Consider the following 20,994-nt stretch of genomic DNA (forward strand, 5'->3'; position numbering starts at 1 on the left):
GTATGAAATACATTCAGTGGTATTAAAAATTTTTTTTTTGGCTAGTTTTGAACCTACGAGAAGTATTTGAAATTTGTAAATATAAGATTTTAAGATTCCTTGTTATATTTTTGTTAGAGCAAAATTTATTAAGTATATGGTATTCCACAGTACTTCCCTTTTCTGGGAGGCTTTACACCCCATGACACTTGACTACTTCTAACCTCTTGGTGATTCTGTGTGATAAACAGAGGTGTCTAGCTCTCATTTTCTGCCCACGTTGTCTATCATATGCCTTATTCCTAGCAGAATATCTTAGTTCAGTTGAAATAAAGTCATGTCTCCAAATTCTTTGCTTTTGACAAAGTTGTCTTTTAATCAGTAAGTACTGTGTTTATGACTGAGATAACTAAGATAGCCTTCCAACAAATAAGAGGGCAGAGCTGGTAAGTTTCCTAATAAAACACTCACCTGATAGTTTTTTCAGCTATAGATCTCCATTCACTGGTCTTTTTTTTAAAAAGGTTATTATTTTAAAAGTTTACTGAACTACCTTAATTTGTGCGGTCTTCATCCAGATACCTCCAAAACTCTCTTCTGTTTATTTTTAAACATATTGCTTTGTTTTAGGTGGCAGATTCTACTTAGAGACCAAGATTGTCTTTGTTTAACACAAATTCTCTGCAGTAATTATACTTTTATAAGCCAGTAGTATAGAGGGTTATGTCTCTTAATAAGCCAATAAAGTAATAATGTATTCCAAAGCAGTAATAAATTAACACTGTTGAGCCAGACAAGGGGAAAAAAGAATAAAGTCCTAATTGAATTGAGGTATACCTTTATGTGAGTTGGTTGGTACTCAGGCTCCAACTCAGGCTTAGGAGAGATGGCTTAGCCAAGGAAAGCTGACAAGTAAAACGTCCCTTGTTACTAGTGCATTTTGCTAGGCAGTGATGGAGCCATTGTTGACAGGTAAGACGATTTCCTTTGTAGGGGCTGCTGCACAGCTTTACCCTTGCTGTAAGCCTTTACCAGGTCAGGCGCTAGTGCCCTAAAGATCTTCAGAAAACTGTTTAGGTCAGCAGAGTCTCCGAAACTCTCCTATGATCTTCACACAATCTGGGTATTTATAGTTTAAATCTCCCCTTGCCATAGTTACTTCTTCCCTTTTTTAAAAAAATAAGCTCCCAGTTTGATAAGCTGAGCTGCCGAGTGCTTATCAGTAACAACAGATGAGCTCATGACATCCTGACACAACTTACTTCACTCTTACATCAAAACTTTACTCTTAAATTTTCATTTTTGTCATAAGTAGGTTTGAAATTATACCAAATTAATACACAACACATATTATCTCTGAAGTTAAAAGACTTATGGTAAGGAATAACACAAACTCCAGATATTTCCTATAGAAAAAACTTGTTCTTTCAGTAAATGTGTTTTTGAATGAACAAGGAAACTAGCAACTAAAAGGATGTATCCATGCCGAGCCTGGAGTAGATGAGGTAGCCAAGGTCTTAACAGAAAAGGTTAATATTGAAATTCTACCATGAGATAGTTAGAACAGGAGCCTGTACCTGATGCTAAGGTAGGAATTATTGAAAAATATAAATGATTTTGAAGGTGTTTACTTATATTAGCAAGTATTGTAGGTGTTTTTAATTTTTTTGTTTTGTTTTGTTTTGCAAGAGAGACAGGAAGGGAAAGAGATGAGGAGCAATATCAACTTGTAGTTGTGACACTTTAGTTGTTTATTGATTGCTTCTCATACGTGCCTTGACCGGTGGGCTCTAGCCGAACCAGTGACCCTTTTCTCAAGCCAACAACTCTGCACTCAAGGTGGTGAGCCTTAGCTCAAGCCCTTGACCTCAGGGTTTTAAACCTGGGACTGCAGTATCCCAAGTCAGTGCTCTCTATCCACTGCGCCAGCACCAGTCAGGCTGTAGGATAATTTTTGCGTAATCAAAGGATACCTAAAAGACTTCAGAAAGTATTCTTGCCTATTATAAATATAAAATGTTTATGCATTATTGTCTACCTCTCAAATTGTAGCTGAGAAACAATAAATTGTTTAACTCAGGAATTGACAGTGGATTCTAGAAATGGTGTTAAATTGTTAAAAAAAAAAATTATATATATGCCTGACTGGTGTGGTGCAGTGGATATAATGACCTGGGATGATGAGGTCCCAGGTTCGAAACTATAAGGTCGCTGGCTGAGCATGTGTTCATCTGGCTTGAGCCTTAAGGTAGTACTGGCTTGGCTTGAGCATCCCCCCACACATATGAGAAGTAATCAGTGAACAACTAAAGTGACACACTATGAATTGATGCTTCTCATCTCCTTTTCTCTCTCTCTCTAAAAAAAATAAAAATTATATGTATCAAATTTTAATCTAAGTAAAAGCTAATTTTATTAGGAACATGATCTGTATAAATTAAGCTAAATTTAGTAGCATTTTTAATGTGTAGCTACATTATACTAAGATAAAATTTAAAAGTGAAGCGTGGAAAACGTCTTTGCCATAACGTGTTTTTCATGTCTAGTTATTTTGTTCATTGAATTAAGGATCCTATAGTGAGATTATAATGCTGTCATTTAAGAAGTACAGTACTTACTCTCCCAGCTCCCCAGAGAATAGACACTATACATATTAGCATATAGAGAGCCTTGGAAATGGTATGATTTCTAAACTTCTTAAAAATCATAAATTTATTATGCTTTCATTTAAGCTAAATTCATACCATTATAGAAAAGGCACACTGATTTTTAGTATTCTAAGGCAAATTTAAGAATAAAAATCAAAAGCTTCCTAAACAAATAGGTTTGGTGTTTTTCCTTTTGTTTTGTTTTTTAGGTCTTTGTCATATTAATTTCAGTTAGTATAGATGGTTGAGAATTACTATAAATATGTTTTCTTCTTTTGGCATTTCCTTTGACAGGTGGTGGAAGATGGATATGAATTTTTTGCTAAACGACAATTGGTAACCCTATTTTCAGCCCCAAATTACTGTGGTGAATTTGATAATGCTGGTGGAATGATGAGTGTGGATGAAACTTTGATGTGTTCCTTTCAGGTATAATATAAATTTATAACAACTAAAGGTCTGATTAAAACTATTGTCAGGAAAAATTTCTTTTAGATTTGTTTCCTTGAGCAAGTATAGAAAAAAAATCAATTTTATTAAGTGAATGTCAGCATAGACTCATTTCTATTTTCATTTACAGAGGTTTTGGCTTTTTTAGTATATGTCAGATGTTAGAGTTTTAGGGAACCTAAGTTATATCAGTCATTTTTTATTTTTTTTTAATTATAAGAAAGTTTATTTAGAAGTTACAGAGGTAGAAGTGCGCCCCCTTGGCTGCACAGGCTCCTGAAACAAGTTCCATAAGCAAAAGGCCCTTGGAGCATTGAAAGGCAGAGGTAACCACCTGTGGGGAAGAGGCTATAGAAGGGAAAGGCTCATCTGCTAGTGTTGAGTCCTTTGTCTTGAGGGTTTTAGAGACTGGGAATTTAGAGGTCTTCTTAGGAGAGTATCTCCCTACAATAGTCATCAGCTTGTATCAGTCCCTTTTTTTTTTTTAATTAATTAATTTATTTCCGAAGTTAGAAGCGGGGAGGCAGTCAGACAGACTCCTGCATGCATCCAACCGGGATCCGCCTGGCATCCCCACTTGGGGGTAATGCTCTGCCCATCTGGGGCATTGCTCTCTTGTGGCTGGAGCCATTCTAGCACCTGAGGCAGAGGCCTTGGAGCCATCCTCAGCACCCGGGCCAACTTTGCTCCAGTGGAGCCTTGGCTGCAGGAGGAGAAGAGAGAGATGGAGAGGGGGAAGGGTGGAGAAGCAGATGGGCGCTTCTGTGTGTCCTGACCGGGAATCGAACCCAGGACTTCCACACACCAGGTCAACACTCTACCGCTGAGCCAACCGTCCAGGGTGAATCAGTCCTTCTGAATGCAAATTTTTAAATTGTTAAATTCCTGTATGACTCCTTGGATAGTGACTTGCCTACTAAAGGAATCTGAATTCAATGAGTAATTTAGATTTTGTTTTCTTTTACAAGATGAATAGGTGGAAGAGACATTGAGGAGAAAGAATTATAAACTCAGATGAAAAAAACTTGCCAGTGAATCTTCAAGTACCCATTTATAAGTATAGAAACATGTACATTTTTAAAAAGCTATAAACTCTGGCTTTGTTGTGCTGCTTAAAATCATTCTTGAGGCCCTGGCCGGTTGGCTCAGCAGTAGAGCGTCGGCTGGCGTGCGGAGGACCCGGGTTTGATTCCCGGCCAGGGCACACAGGAGAAGCGCCCATTTGCTTCTCCACCCCCCCCCCCCCTTCCTCTCTGTCTCTCTCTTCCCCTCCCGCAGCCAAGGCTCCATTGGAGCAAAGATGGCCCGGGCGCTGGGGATGGCTCCTTGGCCTCTGCCCCAGGCGCTAGAGTGGCTCTGGTGCGGCAGAGCGACGCCCCGGAGGGGCAGAGCGTCGCCCCTGGTGGGCGTGCCGGGTAGATCCCGGTCGGGCGCATACGGGGAGTCTGACTGTCTCTCCCCGTTTCCAGCTTCAGAAAAATACCCCCCCAAAAAAAAAAAATCATTCTTGGTATCTTGTTCTTGCAAAGGTTATTTTATATCCCTAAAATGCACACACTCTCTTCTTTTTTTTTTTTTTTTTTTTTACATAGGCAGAGATAGACAGGGACAGACAGACAGGAACGGAGAGAGATGAGAAGCATCAATCATCAGTTTCTCGTTGCGCATTGCGACCTCTTAGTTGTTCATTGATTGCTTTCTCACATGTGCCTTGACCGTGGGCCTTCAGCAGACCTAGTAACCCACTGCTGGAGCCAGTGACCTTGGGTCCAAGCTGGTGAGCTCTTTGCTCAAGCCAGATGAGCCCGCCTCAAGCTGGCGACCTCGGGGTCTCGAACCTGGGTCCTTCCACATCCCAGTCCGACGCTCTATCCACTGCGCCATCACCTGGTCAGGCCACACTCTCTTCTTAAATGTAGACCATCTCTTTCTTTTTTTATTATACTATTTGTAACTGTATAATGTTTGACTTCTCACTTAAAATTTAAAGATAGTAACCAGGCCTCATCTTGGTGGATGAATTAATTATTTTTTTTAGTGATGCATTATGATGCTTTGCATAGTTCTAAGAAATAATAAATGTACATTGTTTTTGTGTAAATGTGAAATTTTCTATTTATAATTAATTAGGTTAAAGCTCTATACCCACAGCATAAATATAATCTAAAAAAGAGTAACAAGTATTGGTCAGGATATGGAGAAATTGGAGCCTTCGTACATTTATAGGAGAAACGTACATTGATGGTGGAAATGTAAAATGGTACAGCTGCTTTGAAAAACAGAGAGTTTCTGTATGATCTAGCAATTCTAATCCTAGGTATATACCCAAAAGAATTAAAAATAGGGACTCAATTACATGTATATGCATATTTATAGGAACATTATTTAATAGCTAAAGGATAGAAATAACCCAAATATCCAACTAAAGAATGAATTAACAAAATGTGGAATATCCACAAAATGGTATAATGTTTCACAACTAAAAGTAATGAAGTACTGATACATGCTACAACTTGCATGAACCTCAAAAACAAGCCAGTCACAGAATACCACATATTGTATGACTCCATTTATGTGAAAGAGCCAGAAAAGACAAATCAGTCAAGAGCTGAGGGTTTAGGGGAATGGAAAGTGGAAATGGGGATGGGAACAAAGTGTCTTTTTAGGGTGACAAAAATATCCTAAAATTATTAGCACTGGTTGTACAACTCTGTAATATATATACTAAAGATCATTGACCTTGTACATTTTAAGTGGGCAAATTTTATGATGTATAATATATAAAAATAAAGCTGGTTTTTGTTTTGTTTTTCTTTGAGAATTTTTATGAGTTTACTTGAACCAAATTGATGACAAGTGTTGGGGAGCAGGATCTCAGGCTCCTCAAGTAAGGCTGTTGCTTTTTTTCTAATTAAAAAAAATCTATTTACCATAAAAAATTAAGGTCTGACTAGTTTGTGACTCGTTACCCTCTTAACTAGTGGCAGAATTATGCTGAGAACCTAGGTCTTTTTGACTCTTAAGACTAGAGTTTTTTTCCTCACTACCAAGATACACTAATTTGAAAAAAGTTTTTGGGTTTTTTTTTATGCTTAAATCTAAGGATTGAGTAGTTGATAGGATTCTCCTACTCAAGCCTTTGTTACAAAATTATCAGTGGAATGACAAATAGTAGCACTTACTCAGATGTTTGTACACTCTTTAAAGGTGAGAAATGTTTGTGGAATTTTCTACATTTTTATTGCACTTTTACAGTTTATGCCATTTATTTAAAAGAAAAGAAAACCACTGCTGTAATAATACTTTTTCTTTATCATACTACACTTGAAAGAATAACAGTGTTCATAAATTGTTTACTTTAAGATATTGAAGCCATCTGAAAAGAAAGCTAAGTACCAGTACGGTGGACTGAATTCAGGACGTCCCGTCACTCCACCTCGAACAGCTAATCCACCGAAGAAAAGGTGAAGAACGGAACTGTGCAACGGAACCTTCAGATTTGTTAAGGACATACTTCATAATATATAAGTGTGCACTGTAAAACCATCCAGCCATTTGACACCCTTTATGATGTCACACCTTTAACTTAAGGAGACGGGTAAAGGAACTTAAAATTTTTTCTAATAGAAAGATGTGCTACACTGTATTGTAATAAGTATATACTCTGTTACAATATTCAACAAAGTTAAATCCAAATTCAAAATTACCCATTAAAGTTACATCTTCACTTATCACAGTTTTTAAAGTTGAAAAGCATCCCAGTTAAACTAGATGTGATAGTTAAACCAGATGAAAGCATGATGATCCATCTGTGTAATGTGGTCTTAGTGTTGCTTGGTTGTTTCATTATTTTGGGCTTGTTTTGTTATGTTTTGTTTGTTTTTGCTAGAATGGCAAATAGTTTAAACTTTTCCCCTAAACATTTTTAAAAGTGAAATGTGGACGAGCTTTAAAGACATTCACCAACTATTATTTTCTCTTGCTTATTTACTTAAGTACCTGTTTGATCTTACTAAGAAAACTTATGCCTCATTACTGTAAAAAGAAATTTTAGAGATTGATATTTTAAAAGTATGCAAACTGTCCAATCCAGTGATTTAATCAAACAGTTTGGGCACACTTTACAGCTGATAGTGAATATTTTGCTTCATGCAGAAATTGCCACAGATTTGGATTTGCGCACTCTAATTTTTAACTTATTGATGCTCTATTGTGCAGTAGCATTTCATTTAACTTTAAGATAAGGCTCATAGTATTACCCACCTAGTTGGTAATGTGGTTATGTGGTACTTTGGTTTTAGGTTTTAATTCGCACGAAACACCTTTTGGCATGCTTAACTTTCTGGTAACAGTCTCACCTGCATCAGTTTTGTTTTTGGGTTTTTTGTTGTCATTTTTGTTTGTGTTTAGTACCACAAAACATGAGAATCTTTTTTTGACAAGCCTTGGAAAGCTGACACTATCTCTTTTTCCCTCCCTCTGTACGAAGGACGTATTTAAATGAATGCTGGTCAGCGGGACATTCTGTCAACTACAGATATTGGGTGCTTAACTGTCTAATATTGCCATGTGAATGTTGTATACGATTGTAAGGCTTATGTCACTGAAGAATTTTATTCTGATTTTTCATGATCAAAGTTCATATGATATATAGACATGCTTTGTAGTGAGCTATAGTAGCAATAATTTCTGTACATGATCAAGCGTTTTTTGCAGCACTTCTTTTTCTGTTCCTTCTTTTTTTAAGGGGTTAGTACTAACAAATGGGAAGAATAGAAAGTGAACAAAGATTTTACAAGGAGAACTTAGAGGACACAGATTTGTGATTTTAGATGCAATACTTTTGGATGTGATTCTAAAAGCTTTTATTGAGCATTGTCAAATTTGTAAGCTTCATAAGGATGGACATCATATTTATAATGCCCTATGTGTGCTACCATAGATGTGAAATTCTTGACCTTAATATTGTCTTTTAAAATGAGAATTCTGTTAACTTAAATTTTATGAATTGATGTATTGTATTACTGCAAGAGATTTGATTTTCAGCACAGTGCAACGTTCTTTCAAATGCATATGTCTTTTTTTTTCTAATTCCATTTTGTTTTAAAGCACATTTTAAATGTAGTTTTCTCATTTAGTAAAGTTGTCTAATTGATATGAAGACTGACTGGTTATTTTATTCTCCTTTTTCCCCTTTACAGTGACAGATTTTATTCCAATAGATTAGACACATTTTTATTCAAATAGATTTCAGTATCTTGAATGTATATTGAATTGATCCTTTTCTGAAGGTGTTCATGTACTGCATATGATAGGTTAAGTCACACAGGCTTTTATCTAATATAAGCTAAATACCTTCCTAACTGGAGTATAAATTGAGCAATTTCTAATAGAATTTTAGATGTACACTTAGTAGTCTTCGTGAAGCAGATCTAGAAAATAAACCTTTGGCAAGAAACAGGGCAGTTTTAAATTAATTTCAGTATTAATCAAAACAGTAATTTAGATCCTACTTACTGGAGTTTTACAATAATTTACCCTGGTCAATACTGATTATATAAAAATAGTCACTAATTAAGCAAATTAATATTGGCCACTAAATTTTAAATAATGGAAATTTATCATGTTTAAATATTCGAGCAGTCTTAAAACCACTTTTAACAGCTTCTTTTCATAAAATGTGTTTACTAAAAATATATGGTAATAGTGCTACTTAAATAAAAATTCATTTCTTAGGAGACAAATAGCCTGTAATTCTAGTGTCACTAATTTATATTGTCCTTCCTTTCTGATTTTTAATAATTTTCTATATTTAAATTATCTATAGTCCAAATGTCATGACATTCAAAATCATTAAACCACACTAGATAACTGATAATGTGATGGATCACATGGATTATTAGGGTCAATTTGTTTTAATTCTGTACTACAGTGGACTCCTTGGATTTGAAGCTTTAACATTTATTGTTTTAATTTTGCCCATGGACAAATTTTAATCATGACCAGCAAGATGTTTGTACAAAATGTGGAATCAAATACCGGGAAGAAGAATTTTTTTTTTTAATTTTTTTTTTTAATTATTTATTCATTTTAGAGAGGAGAGAGAGAGAGTCAGAGAGAGAGAGAGGAGAGACAGACAGGGGGGAGGAGCTGGAAGCTTCAACTCCCATATGTGCCTTGACCAGGCAAGCCCAGGGTTTCGAACCAGCGACCTCAGCATTTCCAGGTCGACGCTTTATCCACTGCGCCACCACAGGTCAGGCCCGGGAAGAAGAATTTTGAAGCTTATAAAGGTGGCTAATTGGAAGTGTTCAAAGGTGTGTGTGTATAAATATATATATACTGCTCACAAAAATTAGAGGATACTTCAAAATGAATATGAAGCGATTAAAAAAAGCATTTGGTGACCTGTGGTGGCGCAGTGGATAAAGCGTCGACCTGGAAATGCTGAGGTCGCCGGTTCGAAACCCTGGGCTTGCCTGGTCAAGGCACATATGGGAGTTGATGCTTCCAGCTCCTCCCCCTCTACTCTCTCTCTCTCTCTCTCTGTCTCTCTCGCTCCTCTCTAAAATAAATAAATTAAAAAAAATTTTTTTTAAATTAAATAAAATAAAGTTTAAAAAAAAATTTAAAAAAAAAAGCATTTGGTTTTTATTAAACAAGAACATCAGAAAAGCAAACAAGTCAAAGAAAGTTGTTTGATTATGCAAATTAGATGTAAAACCCAACTTCTATTTCATTGGTGAAAATGCACTATACAAAACACTGAAAGTACTGGAATATCTGAACATTCCCTGATCCCCTAAATTCTGTGAGCAATACATGAACCTCTCGAGAGTTCATCTGAGGGAAAGCCAGGAACATTGTGGGATGTGTTCCCTAAGAATATAAAAGTGTATCATACTGGACCAAGGAACTGCAGTATACTGTATCTTCATTTATAAGTTCAGATACATTCCTTTATCTCCCTGGCAACCATAACTTTTGACTTCAACATTCTTTCCCATATTTGTGTTAAGAATGTGTTTAAAGGCCCTGGCCTGTTGGCTGAGGGGTAGAGTGCTGGCGTGGAAGTCCCAGGTTTGATTCCCAGTCAGGGCACACAGAAGAAGCAACCATCTTCTGTTCCTCCCCTCCCCCTCCTCTCTCCCTCTCCCATAACCATGACTCAAGCGGTTTGAGCAAGTTGGCCCCAGGTGCTGAAGATATTTCCATGGCTTCAACATCAGGCACTAAAATGACTGTTCCTGAGCAGCCGCCCTAGATGGGCCGATCATCACCTCGTAGTGGGCTTGCCGGGAGGATCCTGGTCTGGCTGCATGTGGGAGTCTGTCTCTGCCTCCCCACCTCTCAAATAGTAAACAAAAGTGTCTAGAGAAAAGAGATAGTCGAGCTTATTTTGCTTTTGCTACCCTGACGTAATCCACTCCTCTTCCTTGTGGATCCAACCCTGAATCGAAGCTGCACTTCAGAAGACATGTTAGCCTTACTATTCCATTGGCATTTACTTAGAAATAATATGTCCCTTTTTATTAGATTCCAGTGTTACATAATTTCTTTAAACTTCTAAAAAATGGTTAAAAGAATTTTGAAGTGACAGCGTACCTTACAAAATGAACAAGAGTTAAATAAGACAAACTGATTCCATGTAAGTATCCATGTAAAGTTTCATTCTTGTGCTCCTTATAATGTTTATTCAACAAGTGGCATTTAGATACAGTGTAACATTTTGATCCCTTAAATTTGGTCCACCGGTTGTAGAGTATTTTGCAGTTAAAAAATATTTAGCAAGACTGTAGCAATGTGGAAAAGGCTATATGTTAGTGAGGGATAAGAGGGGGGCAGGTTATCCATTAGGTCAGCTATTTTCAACCTTTTTCATCTCATGGCACACGTAAACTAATTACTACAATAATATGACACCTAGAAATGTATTTTTTTGCCAGTTGATAAGGTATAATTTTGATTCACGTTGGACAGCTATTGTGTTGGCTGTTTTGTTTTTTTTTCTTTTGGCAATCTACAGGAAAGGAGGTCAGTGCTCGTGACTAAATAGGTAATGCAAATTTTAAAAAGTATTGTGGCACACTGGTTGAAAATTGCTGTATTAGGTAGAAGGCAAAAAGCAAGGATGTCAGAAAAAAAATTAAAAAGCTGTGAAGAATTCTTTTATGTATTCCTTTGACACTGAGCACCTGCTACATCCTAGGCACCTGGCTAAGGGTAGAGGCCAAAAAGGAAAGGCTTCTATAGAAGAAGAATTGACAATTTAGAACGGATTTGGCGAAAGGAAAACATTATCCCCTTATCAGAGAACCACAGTATGCACACATTTTAGTAGTTTAAGTGGTTTGTTAATATAATTAACTTATCAAGGCCTCTCCATCTAGCCGGCAAGAAGATAAATGGCTTGCATATAAGCCAGACTTTCATAAGAGTCCAAGGGAAATGGGGTAAATAAGGCAGGAGGAGGGTTGCGTCTTCCCTTTGCCTGTTTGGTAAGCGAGGCAGGATAACGGTAGAAGGGACTCGCGGCGCACGGCACGTGCACCCTCCGGCCGGCCCCGCCCCCGCCCCGGCGGTATCTCCGCTGATTGGCCCGCGCTGGCCTCGCTCTCAATTGGCGGGAGGGCACGGAGCGGGTAGTTCGAAGGAGAAGCGACCTGCGAACAACCGTCTCAGGCCTGGGGGGCGTGTAGGGGAGGCCTCCCGTCCGCCCGGCCCCTATCACCAGCCTCAGGTTTTCGTAGGTACCTTAGGGCTTCACCGGCGGTTGTGCCTGGTCCTTTCCTCCCTCCCTCCCCTCTCACCGTGTCCACCTGTGCGAGGTGGCGGCGGAGTCTCTGTGAGCACCCCTGGTGGCTTCGCGGCACCGACCACACGGCCTTCCCGCTCCGCGGCCTGGGCCTGGGAGCCGGGGGCGGGGCGCGCAGCCGGCTCGGGCGGCCGGCAGCTGGGGCGCGGGGTAGCCGGCGGCCGCGAGCCCCGCTTGTCACGAAGGGGACCGGGGCGGTGCGTCGGCGGGCGGGCCGGGGAGCTCGCGGCCGCCGCGCGGGTGGGGGGGGCGGGGATGGGAGAGCCGCGCCCAGCCACCGCCTCCCGCGGGACGGGGCCGGCCTCCTCGGCGACGGGGCGGGCCGGTCCCCGCGGGGAGGGGGGGCGGGGACGGGAGAGCCGCGCCCAGCCACCGCCTCCCGCGGGACGGGGCCGGCCTCCTCGGCGACGGGGCGGGCCGGTCCCCGCGGGGAGGGGGGGCGGGGACGGGAGAGCCGCGCCCAGCCACCGCCTCCCGCGGGACGGGGCCGGCCTCCTCGGCGACGGGGTGGGCCGGTCCCCGCGGGGAGGGGCCTGCGCCGCCCGCCGCCTCGTTCCCTGAGGCGGGCGTGGTGTCGGGCCCGGAAGTCCCGCGTCTGGCCGGCCGGGTGGCAGTTCTCCGCCTTTCACTCACTTTTCAAAATTTGCAAAATACTTCCCTTACGTTTTCAGTGCCCCTAGGAGCCAGCTAGGTTCAAATAAAAAAAACCCAGAAACTTCTAAAGACCTGTTAAACCCGTGCTATGTTAAGAGTGAGATCCTGTCTGGTCACAAATTTCCTTTCTAATATGAGAAAATAATCTATAATCTGGTTACCAATAAACTTTTGTAACATCTAAATTAATTTTCATTAGTTGAAGTGAGAGCTGGCTGCCTGTCCTAGGCGACGGGAAGACACCCTTCTGAACAGCAGGTACCGGTGCTGCTCGGGGTAGGTTTGGGTCAGCGCGCAGCCCCGGGTCGGGCCTTGTCCACGCCTCGCTCCCTTCCCCCTGAACCCGACGAAATATGTATTCTCAACAGCAGTATCAGTGCCTGACGGTAGCTCATTTTTATTGAATACTTACCATGTACCAGGTTAAAAAAAGGTGCGCGCGCACAGACAGATGCCTTTGCTATCTCAGTGCAGGGAGTGAGGGGCCCGCGGGAGGAGGTAGAGAGCCTGCGGCCGGGGAGCTAGGGACGGAATTCGGGCTGAACGCGGGTCTGTTCTCCACTGTTGACACTGTCAGCTCCGCCCTTCTGCCTGCGGGCACACTGAAGAATCCTGTCTTTAAAAAGAAAACCCCTCATTTGACTAGTGTCCCTTCTAGCTGCTGTGTTTTCTTCCTTCTAATCATTGCCACATTTTATTTTTTTAAAGATTTTATTGACCCTGACCTGTGGTGGCGCACTGGATAGAGCGTCAACCGGGAATGCTGAGGTCGCCGGTTCGAAACCCTGGGCTTGCCTGGTCAAGGCACATATGGGAGTTGATGCTTCCTGCTCCTCCCCTCCTTTCTCTCTCTCTCTCTAAAAAAATTAAAAAATAATAAAAAATAAAAAAATCAATAAATAAAATTTAAAAAAATATTTTATTGATTTTAGAGAGGAGAAAGAAAAAGAGGGAATGAGAGAAAAGGGGAAGAAGGAGCAGGAAACATCAATTTGTAGTTGCTTCTCATATGTGCCCTGACCAAGCAAGCCTGTGGTCTCAAACCAGTGACCTCGGCAGTCCAGGTCTATGCTCTGTCCACTGCGTCACCACAGGTCAGGCTTTGTTTTTCTCTCTTTCTTTTTCTTCTTTAATTTATTTCGTGTGAGAGGACAGGAACATTGATTTGTTCCTGTATGTGCCCTGACCAGGGATTGAACCAGCAACTTCTGCATTTCGGGAGGATGTTTTAACCAACTGAACTATCTGGCCAGGGTAATTGCCACATTTTAAGAAGGGGAGGAAGGCATAATTATGCCTCCTGCACATCATTTTCTAGCACATCACTCCTTTAATTCTGTGCAGTTCCGTTTCCATTTATTCCTACCCATGACTTCATTGAAGTATATTGCTTTATTCACTAATGGGTTGAATTTCTAATCATATTTGAACTTATTAAAACAGTTATGCCATGGAATTTTGCAAACACTGTGAAATCTAGCACTTCACTGAGGCTGAAAGTATTTTGTAACCATTAGATTATATATATATTAGAAAAGTTTAAACATGAAAATTGTGGAGATTTGATAATAGCCTCAGCAAAGCTTCCAGCAATTTTGCCAGAACACTGTACTTTTCCTAAAATTGCTATATTGTTTTTCAATAATTAGATTCTGTGGTTATAATAGAGACAAATGCTATAGTTATTTTAATAAGAATTCTTTTTAAAAAAATCTATTGATATTTTTTGAGAGAGGAAGGGGGTGAGGTGGAGGGTGAGGGGAGACAGGAACACTGATCTGTTCCTGCGTGTGCCCTGACTAGAAATCGAATGGTCAACCTCTGTGCTTTGGAGTGATGCTCTAACACAGGGATCGGGAACCTGTTCGGCTGAGAGAGCCATGAACGCCACATATTTTAAAATGTAATTCTGTGAGAGCCATACAACGACCCGTGTACATTATGCATTATCCAATAAAAATTTGGTGTTGTCCCGGAGGACAGCTGTGATTGGCTCCAGCCACCCACAACTATGAACATGAGCAGTAGGAAATGAATGGATTGTAATACATGAGAATGTTTTATATTTTTAACATTATTATTTTTATTAAAGATTTGTCTGCGAGCCAGATGCAGCCATCAAAAGAGCCACATCTGGCTCATCATAGGTTCCCGACCCCTGCTCTAACAGGTCAAGTTATCTGGCCAAGGCTCAATAAGGATTCTTTTTAAGAGTAATTTTATTTTAGCAAAAAGGTGGTAAGTACATCTTTCTTCCCGACAGCAATGGCTTATTTAACCACTAAGTCGTAATTTGTGTACATTTACACTGCAAATGCTAGAATTAAATTTTTATAAAATGTAATCTTATAGCTGGATTTGTGTTTTTCTGGCATGGTGACCAGTAAGTAACATTGGACTGTTTATGTGTCAGCTGTTTTACACATGATTTCATTAAGTCTTTAAAACAGTTTTTTAATGATTAGAAAATATGGGGCTTTGGTGTCAGACAGTATTGAATTCAAGTCTTAGCTCTATCATTCACTAATTATGTGGCCATGGGCAAATTTCTTAACTTCTCTAAGCCTCAAACTTCTAATCTAGAAAATAAGGGTATTATTTTTGAGAATTAAATGAGATAATGCATGCAAAACTTTTAGAATTGTGTCTGGCACATATTAAGTGCTTATGGTAAGCCTACAGTTAAGACTTACCTGTCTGCCTAAATTGCCAGTGGATATTGCTATTAGATTTTTTTCATATAGGCAGATGAACCTCCAAACTACTATGTCTATTGTATGATTCTGTGCAACGCCACACCATCCCTTTATATTATCTGCAGAGAGAGTAAATTATTTAGATGCTGCCTGACCTGTGGTGGCGCAGTGGATAAAGCATCGACCTGGAAATGCTGAGGTCGCCGGTTCAAAACCCTGGGCTTGCCTGGTCAAGGCACATATGGGAGTTGATGCTTCCAGCTCCTCCCCCCCCTTCTCTCTCTCTGTCTCTCCTCTGTCTCTCCCTCTCCTCTCTAAAATGAATAAATAAATAAAAAATTAAAAAAAAATTATTTAGATGCTGATAGGTTAGCTGTTGTCTCTTTTCCCCCCACCAGCAAATAAAAAAATCCTCAGACATTCTATTTGAATATGAATTCTGGTATGATTTTTTTTCATGTTGGTGGAGTCCATATAAAAACTCACTATTTTTGCTGTATGAGCATAGTTTTTCCTAGTTCCTCTTCCTTCCTATCTCTTTTTCTTTCCAGAAGTGGCCTGTATCTTAATTTATTTTTTTTTCCTCTTGCATGCTTATCAGAACCTCATTCTCTTAGTGTATCTAAATGAAGAACAAAATTAAATGCTACCTCAAGGTAGCTTTTAGAAATTTATCCAACAATGTAGCATTGATAGCTTCTCTCCTTAAGCAGCTTCTTCATAACTTTCCTGCCAATGTTTGCTTATTAACCTCAGTAAAAATCTATTTGGCCTGACCAGGCGGTGGTGCAGTGGATAGAGCGTCGGACTGGGATGTGGAGGACCCAGGTTCAAGACCCCGAGGTTGCCAGCTTGAGCGCGGGCTCATCAGGTTTGAGTAATGCTCACCGGCTTGAGGCCAAGGTTGCTGGCTTGAGCAAGGGGTCACTCTGTAGGCTGTAGCCCCTGGGTCAAGGCACATATGAGAAAGCAATCAATGAACAACTAAAGTGTTCCAACGAAAAACTGATGATTGATGCTTCTCATCTCTCTCAGTTCCTGTCTGTCGGTCCCTATCTATCTCCCTCTCTGACTCTCTGTCATGTAAAAAAAAATTTTTTTTTAATCTATTTGGGGAATTTGAGACATTTCCTTCTCTCTCTATTTTCTCAAATTTTATATAAAGTATCCCAACACATACATCAGGATTTAGTGGCATAGTGTAAAACTGTAAGCATGATAATTGTTTATCTTTTAGATTGATAGAAAATTTGCATTTTATTGCATGATAAATCCATGGTTGTTTTAACAACACTAAGTTACTTAACACTGAGTAAAACTTGCCTCCTAAGAGATATGCTGCATTTATTCTATATTCTGGTACATTCCATTCCTGAGCTTAGCCCCTGTTTGAAAAGTCTGACTGTATAGTATTGTTCAGCTGGATTGTAAGGCTGCTCTTAAACTTAAAAAAAAAAAGAAAAGATGCAGATGAGGCCTCCAGCTGTCTCTCAAATGATGTGAGTAGGAAAGAGCAGAAAGTTCTTACACAAATATCAAGGCTTAATTTTTTATAATTACTTTTTTGATTATTTATTGATTGATTTTAGAGAGGAAGGGAGAGAAAGAAACATCTATTTGTTGTTCCTCTTACTTATGCATTCATTGGTTGATTCTTGTATGTGCCCTGATCATGGGATCAAACCTGAAACCTTGGCATGTTGGGATGGATGCCCTAACCAGCTGAGCTACTTGGCTTAATTTACCACCCATTCTTTTTCTATGGAGTCTGTAGCAGTCCTGCTTTCATAATTGCCTTCAATTTGATTGGACCTTGGGATCTAGGAAGAAAGATGGGGAGAGAGGAAAGAAGCAATTATAGAATCAATTGAATATAATTTCCTCAACCTAGTTCTTCATAATCTATATAGTAGCCAGTAGGCACATGTAGCTATTGAACTCTTGAAATGTGGCTAGTGCAATGGAAGAATAGAGTTTTTACTTTTATTTAATTTAAAATTAAATATTGAAGGAGCGGGAAATATTTTTTCCTTACATACTACTTTATTGTTTGGGTAGGACTACATTTCAGTTTAACTTGGAAATTTAATATCTGAATTTATAAATAAATACCATATTTTAGACTTAGTATTTAAAAAAGAATGCAGAATATCTCAATTTTTATATTGATTACATGTTAAAAATGGCATTTTTTATATACTAGGGTACCTAACATTAAATTAACATGTTTATTTGTACTTTTTAAGTTGGCATTAAAAATATAAATTATATATTTGGCTCACATATTTTTATTTTTTTAATTTCTTTTACAGAAACAGAGAGAGTCAGAGAGAGGGATAGATAGGGACAGACAGGAACGGAGAGAGATGACAAGCATCAATCATCAGTTTTTTGTTGCAACACCTTAGTTGTTCTTTGATTGATTTCTCATATGTGCCTTGACCGTGGGCCTTCAGCAGACCCAGTAACCCCTTGCTCAAGCCAGTGACCTTGGGTCCAAGCTGGTGAGCTTTTTTGCTCAAACCCGATGAGCCCACGCTCAAGCTGGTGACCTCGGGGTCTTGAACCTGGGTCTTCTGCATCCCAGTCCGATGCTTTATCCCCTGAGCCACCACCTGGTCAGGCAGTGGCTCACATATTGAAGAATGCTGATCTAGCCAACTAAATCCAATCTTATTTTCCATACCTTCCTTCAGCAGGGAAGTTTCTGAGGATCAGGAAGGAGAATCTGTACCTAACTCCTTGAACACTAAGGGAGGTATGGCTGCTTTTGGGTCACTGTGAGTTATGGATTCAGAGGTTCTCATTAGGGTCTTGAGTAGTTTTCTGCTTTGTCTATTTTTACTTCCATTTCTTATTACCTTATAAATGCTTTGACCATGAAAGTAATAACAACTGTAGTGATATATGAACTAATTATCACCAAACATGGTAGTGATTATGCATATTGTTAAATATGGATGGATTAACTTTGTTTCAAATTTTATTAGATTATAGCACGTACATTCATGTACACTTAAAATCAGCCACTCAAATAGCATGCTCATGCACTCAAGTTTAAATATGAAGGGATCAATTTATGAGAATCCCTCAAAGTACACACACTATACATCTCTTTGCTGGAATTATTTTCAACTTTCCAATAAATGCTATTGAATAAGCAAATTTTATTACATATCAAGGAAAATACATTTTTTGGGGGGGTTGCTTTTTAATATAATGCTTAATATTGATTATAATTTAGTTCTAGAAATAGTTTACCTTGTTCTGTAAAAAAAAGTGGCATATAACAACCATATGATAAATTATGTCAATACAAGCAGAATAAAAATTACCAGGAAAAAAGAATATCACAAATAGATTATAAACTTAGCATTGTTTCTATAGTTAACTTTCAAATTTGGCTTTGAGTTCTCCAGTAGTTAAAGGAAAATGGTATACAGGATCTAATTTCTTGGGAGAAGGAGATACATCAGATACCCAAAGAAAACACAACATTTTTTAGTACTGACTTCTAAAAGTGCTTTCACATGTAAGTCATTGTCACAACATTTTAGTAGCAAGTTCAATAACATTTCACATGACTGCATCTGGTGGTGTCATCCAATTAGTGGTTTTTACATAGAAATGAGTAAGAATGTGATAAATAATTGTATGTTTTATTTTTACAGGAATCTTGGGAAGCCAAAATGAGGCATAATCAGCTATGTTGTCAGACACCACCTACTGTCACTGTTCATGTAAAATCTGGGTCAAATAGATCATATCAGCATAAAAAACCTATTAACCTGAAACGTCCTATTTTTAAAGATAGTTGGCCAACATCTGAAAAAAATGCTCAGAATAGCAACAAATCTAAACGCCCCAAAGGACCCTGTCTGGTTATACAGCGTCAGGAAATGACTGCTTTCTTTAAATTATTTGGTAGGTTTAAAATATTGTAATAGTGGTAATTAGAGAGTACTTAAAAATTAGAGAATGTAAAGATCTAGGTATTTTATTTTCATAATAATCAAAAAGGATGCTATTATTTCCTAGCAGATTTCTCATTTTCAACCAAATCTATTTTTATTTTACTTCTTTTTATAAATATTGTGTTTTGTTTTGAAACTTTTGGATTAGAAATTTAAAGTCTAAGTGTCAAATGTAAACTCTGGGCAATTCAAATTCATAGCATGAGTTTTCTATGACCTCAAGTGAAAACAACAAAAAAAAACTGCATAAAATCTCAGCCAAGCGAACTGAGCCGGTTTCAGGGTTTTCCCAAGACTTTCAGTGCTATAACGGAGTAAACTGGGAAGGTAGTCAGTCAACTTAGAGAAGTTTCAGTATTATATCTGGGGAATATTGTTAAAAATAAACTAGACTTAATCATGTTCATATAGTTTGTATCATAAGACAGTGAGTGCTACTTTGATGATAAATGTTTTTAAAATCATCAAAAAGAAACTTTCTTAGAGTACTTCTACTGGCCGACAAAGAAAGGGGTTTTGTTTAGTTTTGGTTTTGTTATGAAGTAGAGGTAGTACGGTAGACAGAAGAAAGGATAGGATAGACAGAGTCTAGTAAATATTTCAGAAATGAAGTCAAGTAGATTCCACAGCCTGTAGGTAGAGGTAATAAGCTTTGTTGTTTATAGAGAAAGGCAGATGTGTGTAGGAGGACAGAGTTGAGAATAAGAGTATATGCTCTGCTTAGAGGACAGAAATTTTTTTTAAAACAATGAGAACAAGCTGGTTAAAAGTTAAAGACAAGCAAAATTAGTTAAAAAAAATATAACTAATATAAGTAGGAAAATGTTGAACTATCAGGATATTCCCAGTGCTGTTAATACAAGTTTGCCTCTCTATTAAAAGTAGAGCACAAATCTATTATTATTATTATTAATTATAACTGATAATGAGATATAAGAGAAAGTCCCTGACTACCTTTTAGGTAATTTAAGAAATAAAAATGGAATTAACAAGACAAATGAATTATTCTCAGAAAGTCAGTACTTACTCTTGGAATTTTTTATGTATTTGACTACATACCATATTTCCCCATGTATAAGATGCTTCTATGTATAAGACGTACCTTAATTTTGGGGCTTGAAATTTGAAACAAAATGTATTACATAAAGTTATTGAACTTGTTTTATTTATCAACAACAATGAGCGCAAGAACAAGTGTGAAAAAGCAGTAAATGCAAGTAAAAAAATCTCCAAATCTGTATAAGACACCCCCAGTTTTTAGACCCCACATTTTTTGAAAAATTGTGTGTCTTATACATGGGAAAATATGGTAGATATTGCTAGGTTGTAAAAATTAATATAAAAAAGTTATGCTTTGTTATTTAACTTAAAATGAAAGGGGGAAATGGAAAAAACATTTTTCTCAGATTATATTCTGCAACAAACCAATATTTTTAAAAACTCTACATTTTAGCCTTATAAAATTGAAATAAGTCCTTTTAACCTTCTTGGATGTTATTCTTTTTTTTTTAACAGCATTTCTTTGTTGATTTTTTTGTCTTAATACTTAGTTTCTCCAAAATTAAATGTTAATTATAAATAATTAATTATGAATCTTCTTTACATAGACATTTTCATGTGTATTTAGATAATAGATAATTGGACAGACATAAATAGGAAGAAAGAAGAATCCAAAACTGAAAACACCCTGTGACGAGAAAGGAGAAAGCATTTAGAAAAAAATATTGAATAAAATATTTAGAAAACAGAGTATCCATTAAGTCATTATTTTTTAAAGA

The 20,994-nt window shown here is 38.3% G+C and overlaps 2 protein-coding genes across 4 annotated transcripts in view; both read left to right on the plus strand.

Annotated features, from left to right (window-relative positions):
* The window catches only part of PPP1CB (protein phosphatase 1 catalytic subunit beta), a 38,662-nt gene extending 30,424 nt beyond the window's left edge, over positions 1-8,238 (plus strand). For both annotated transcript variants that reach the window (XM_066266806.1, XM_066266804.1), the window contains 2 exons: positions 2,922-3,056; positions 6,441-8,238. In XM_066266806.1, the coding sequence (XP_066122903.1) occupies positions 2,922-3,056; positions 6,441-6,545 (240 nt within the window). In that variant the 3' untranslated portion in view covers positions 6,546-8,238. The remainder of the gene's footprint in view (positions 1-2,921; positions 3,057-6,440) is intronic.
* Positions 8,239-18,916: 10,678 nt separating this feature from the next.
* Positions 18,917-20,994, plus strand: part of SPDYA (speedy/RINGO cell cycle regulator family member A) — a 36,319-nt gene continuing 34,241 nt past the window's right edge. The window contains exon 1 of one of the 2 annotated variants that reach the window (XM_066266808.1): positions 18,917-19,166. In XM_066266808.1, the coding sequence (XP_066122905.1) occupies positions 18,932-19,166 (235 nt within the window). In that variant the 5' untranslated portion in view covers positions 18,917-18,931. The remainder of the gene's footprint in view (positions 19,167-20,994) is intronic. The other variant, XM_066266809.1, reaches the window with a different exon arrangement.

This window comes from Saccopteryx bilineata, chromosome 3 (genome assembly GCF_036850765.1).
Source record: "Saccopteryx bilineata isolate mSacBil1 chromosome 3, mSacBil1_pri_phased_curated, whole genome shotgun sequence".
NCBI lineage: Eukaryota > Metazoa > Chordata > Mammalia > Chiroptera > Emballonuridae > Saccopteryx > Saccopteryx bilineata.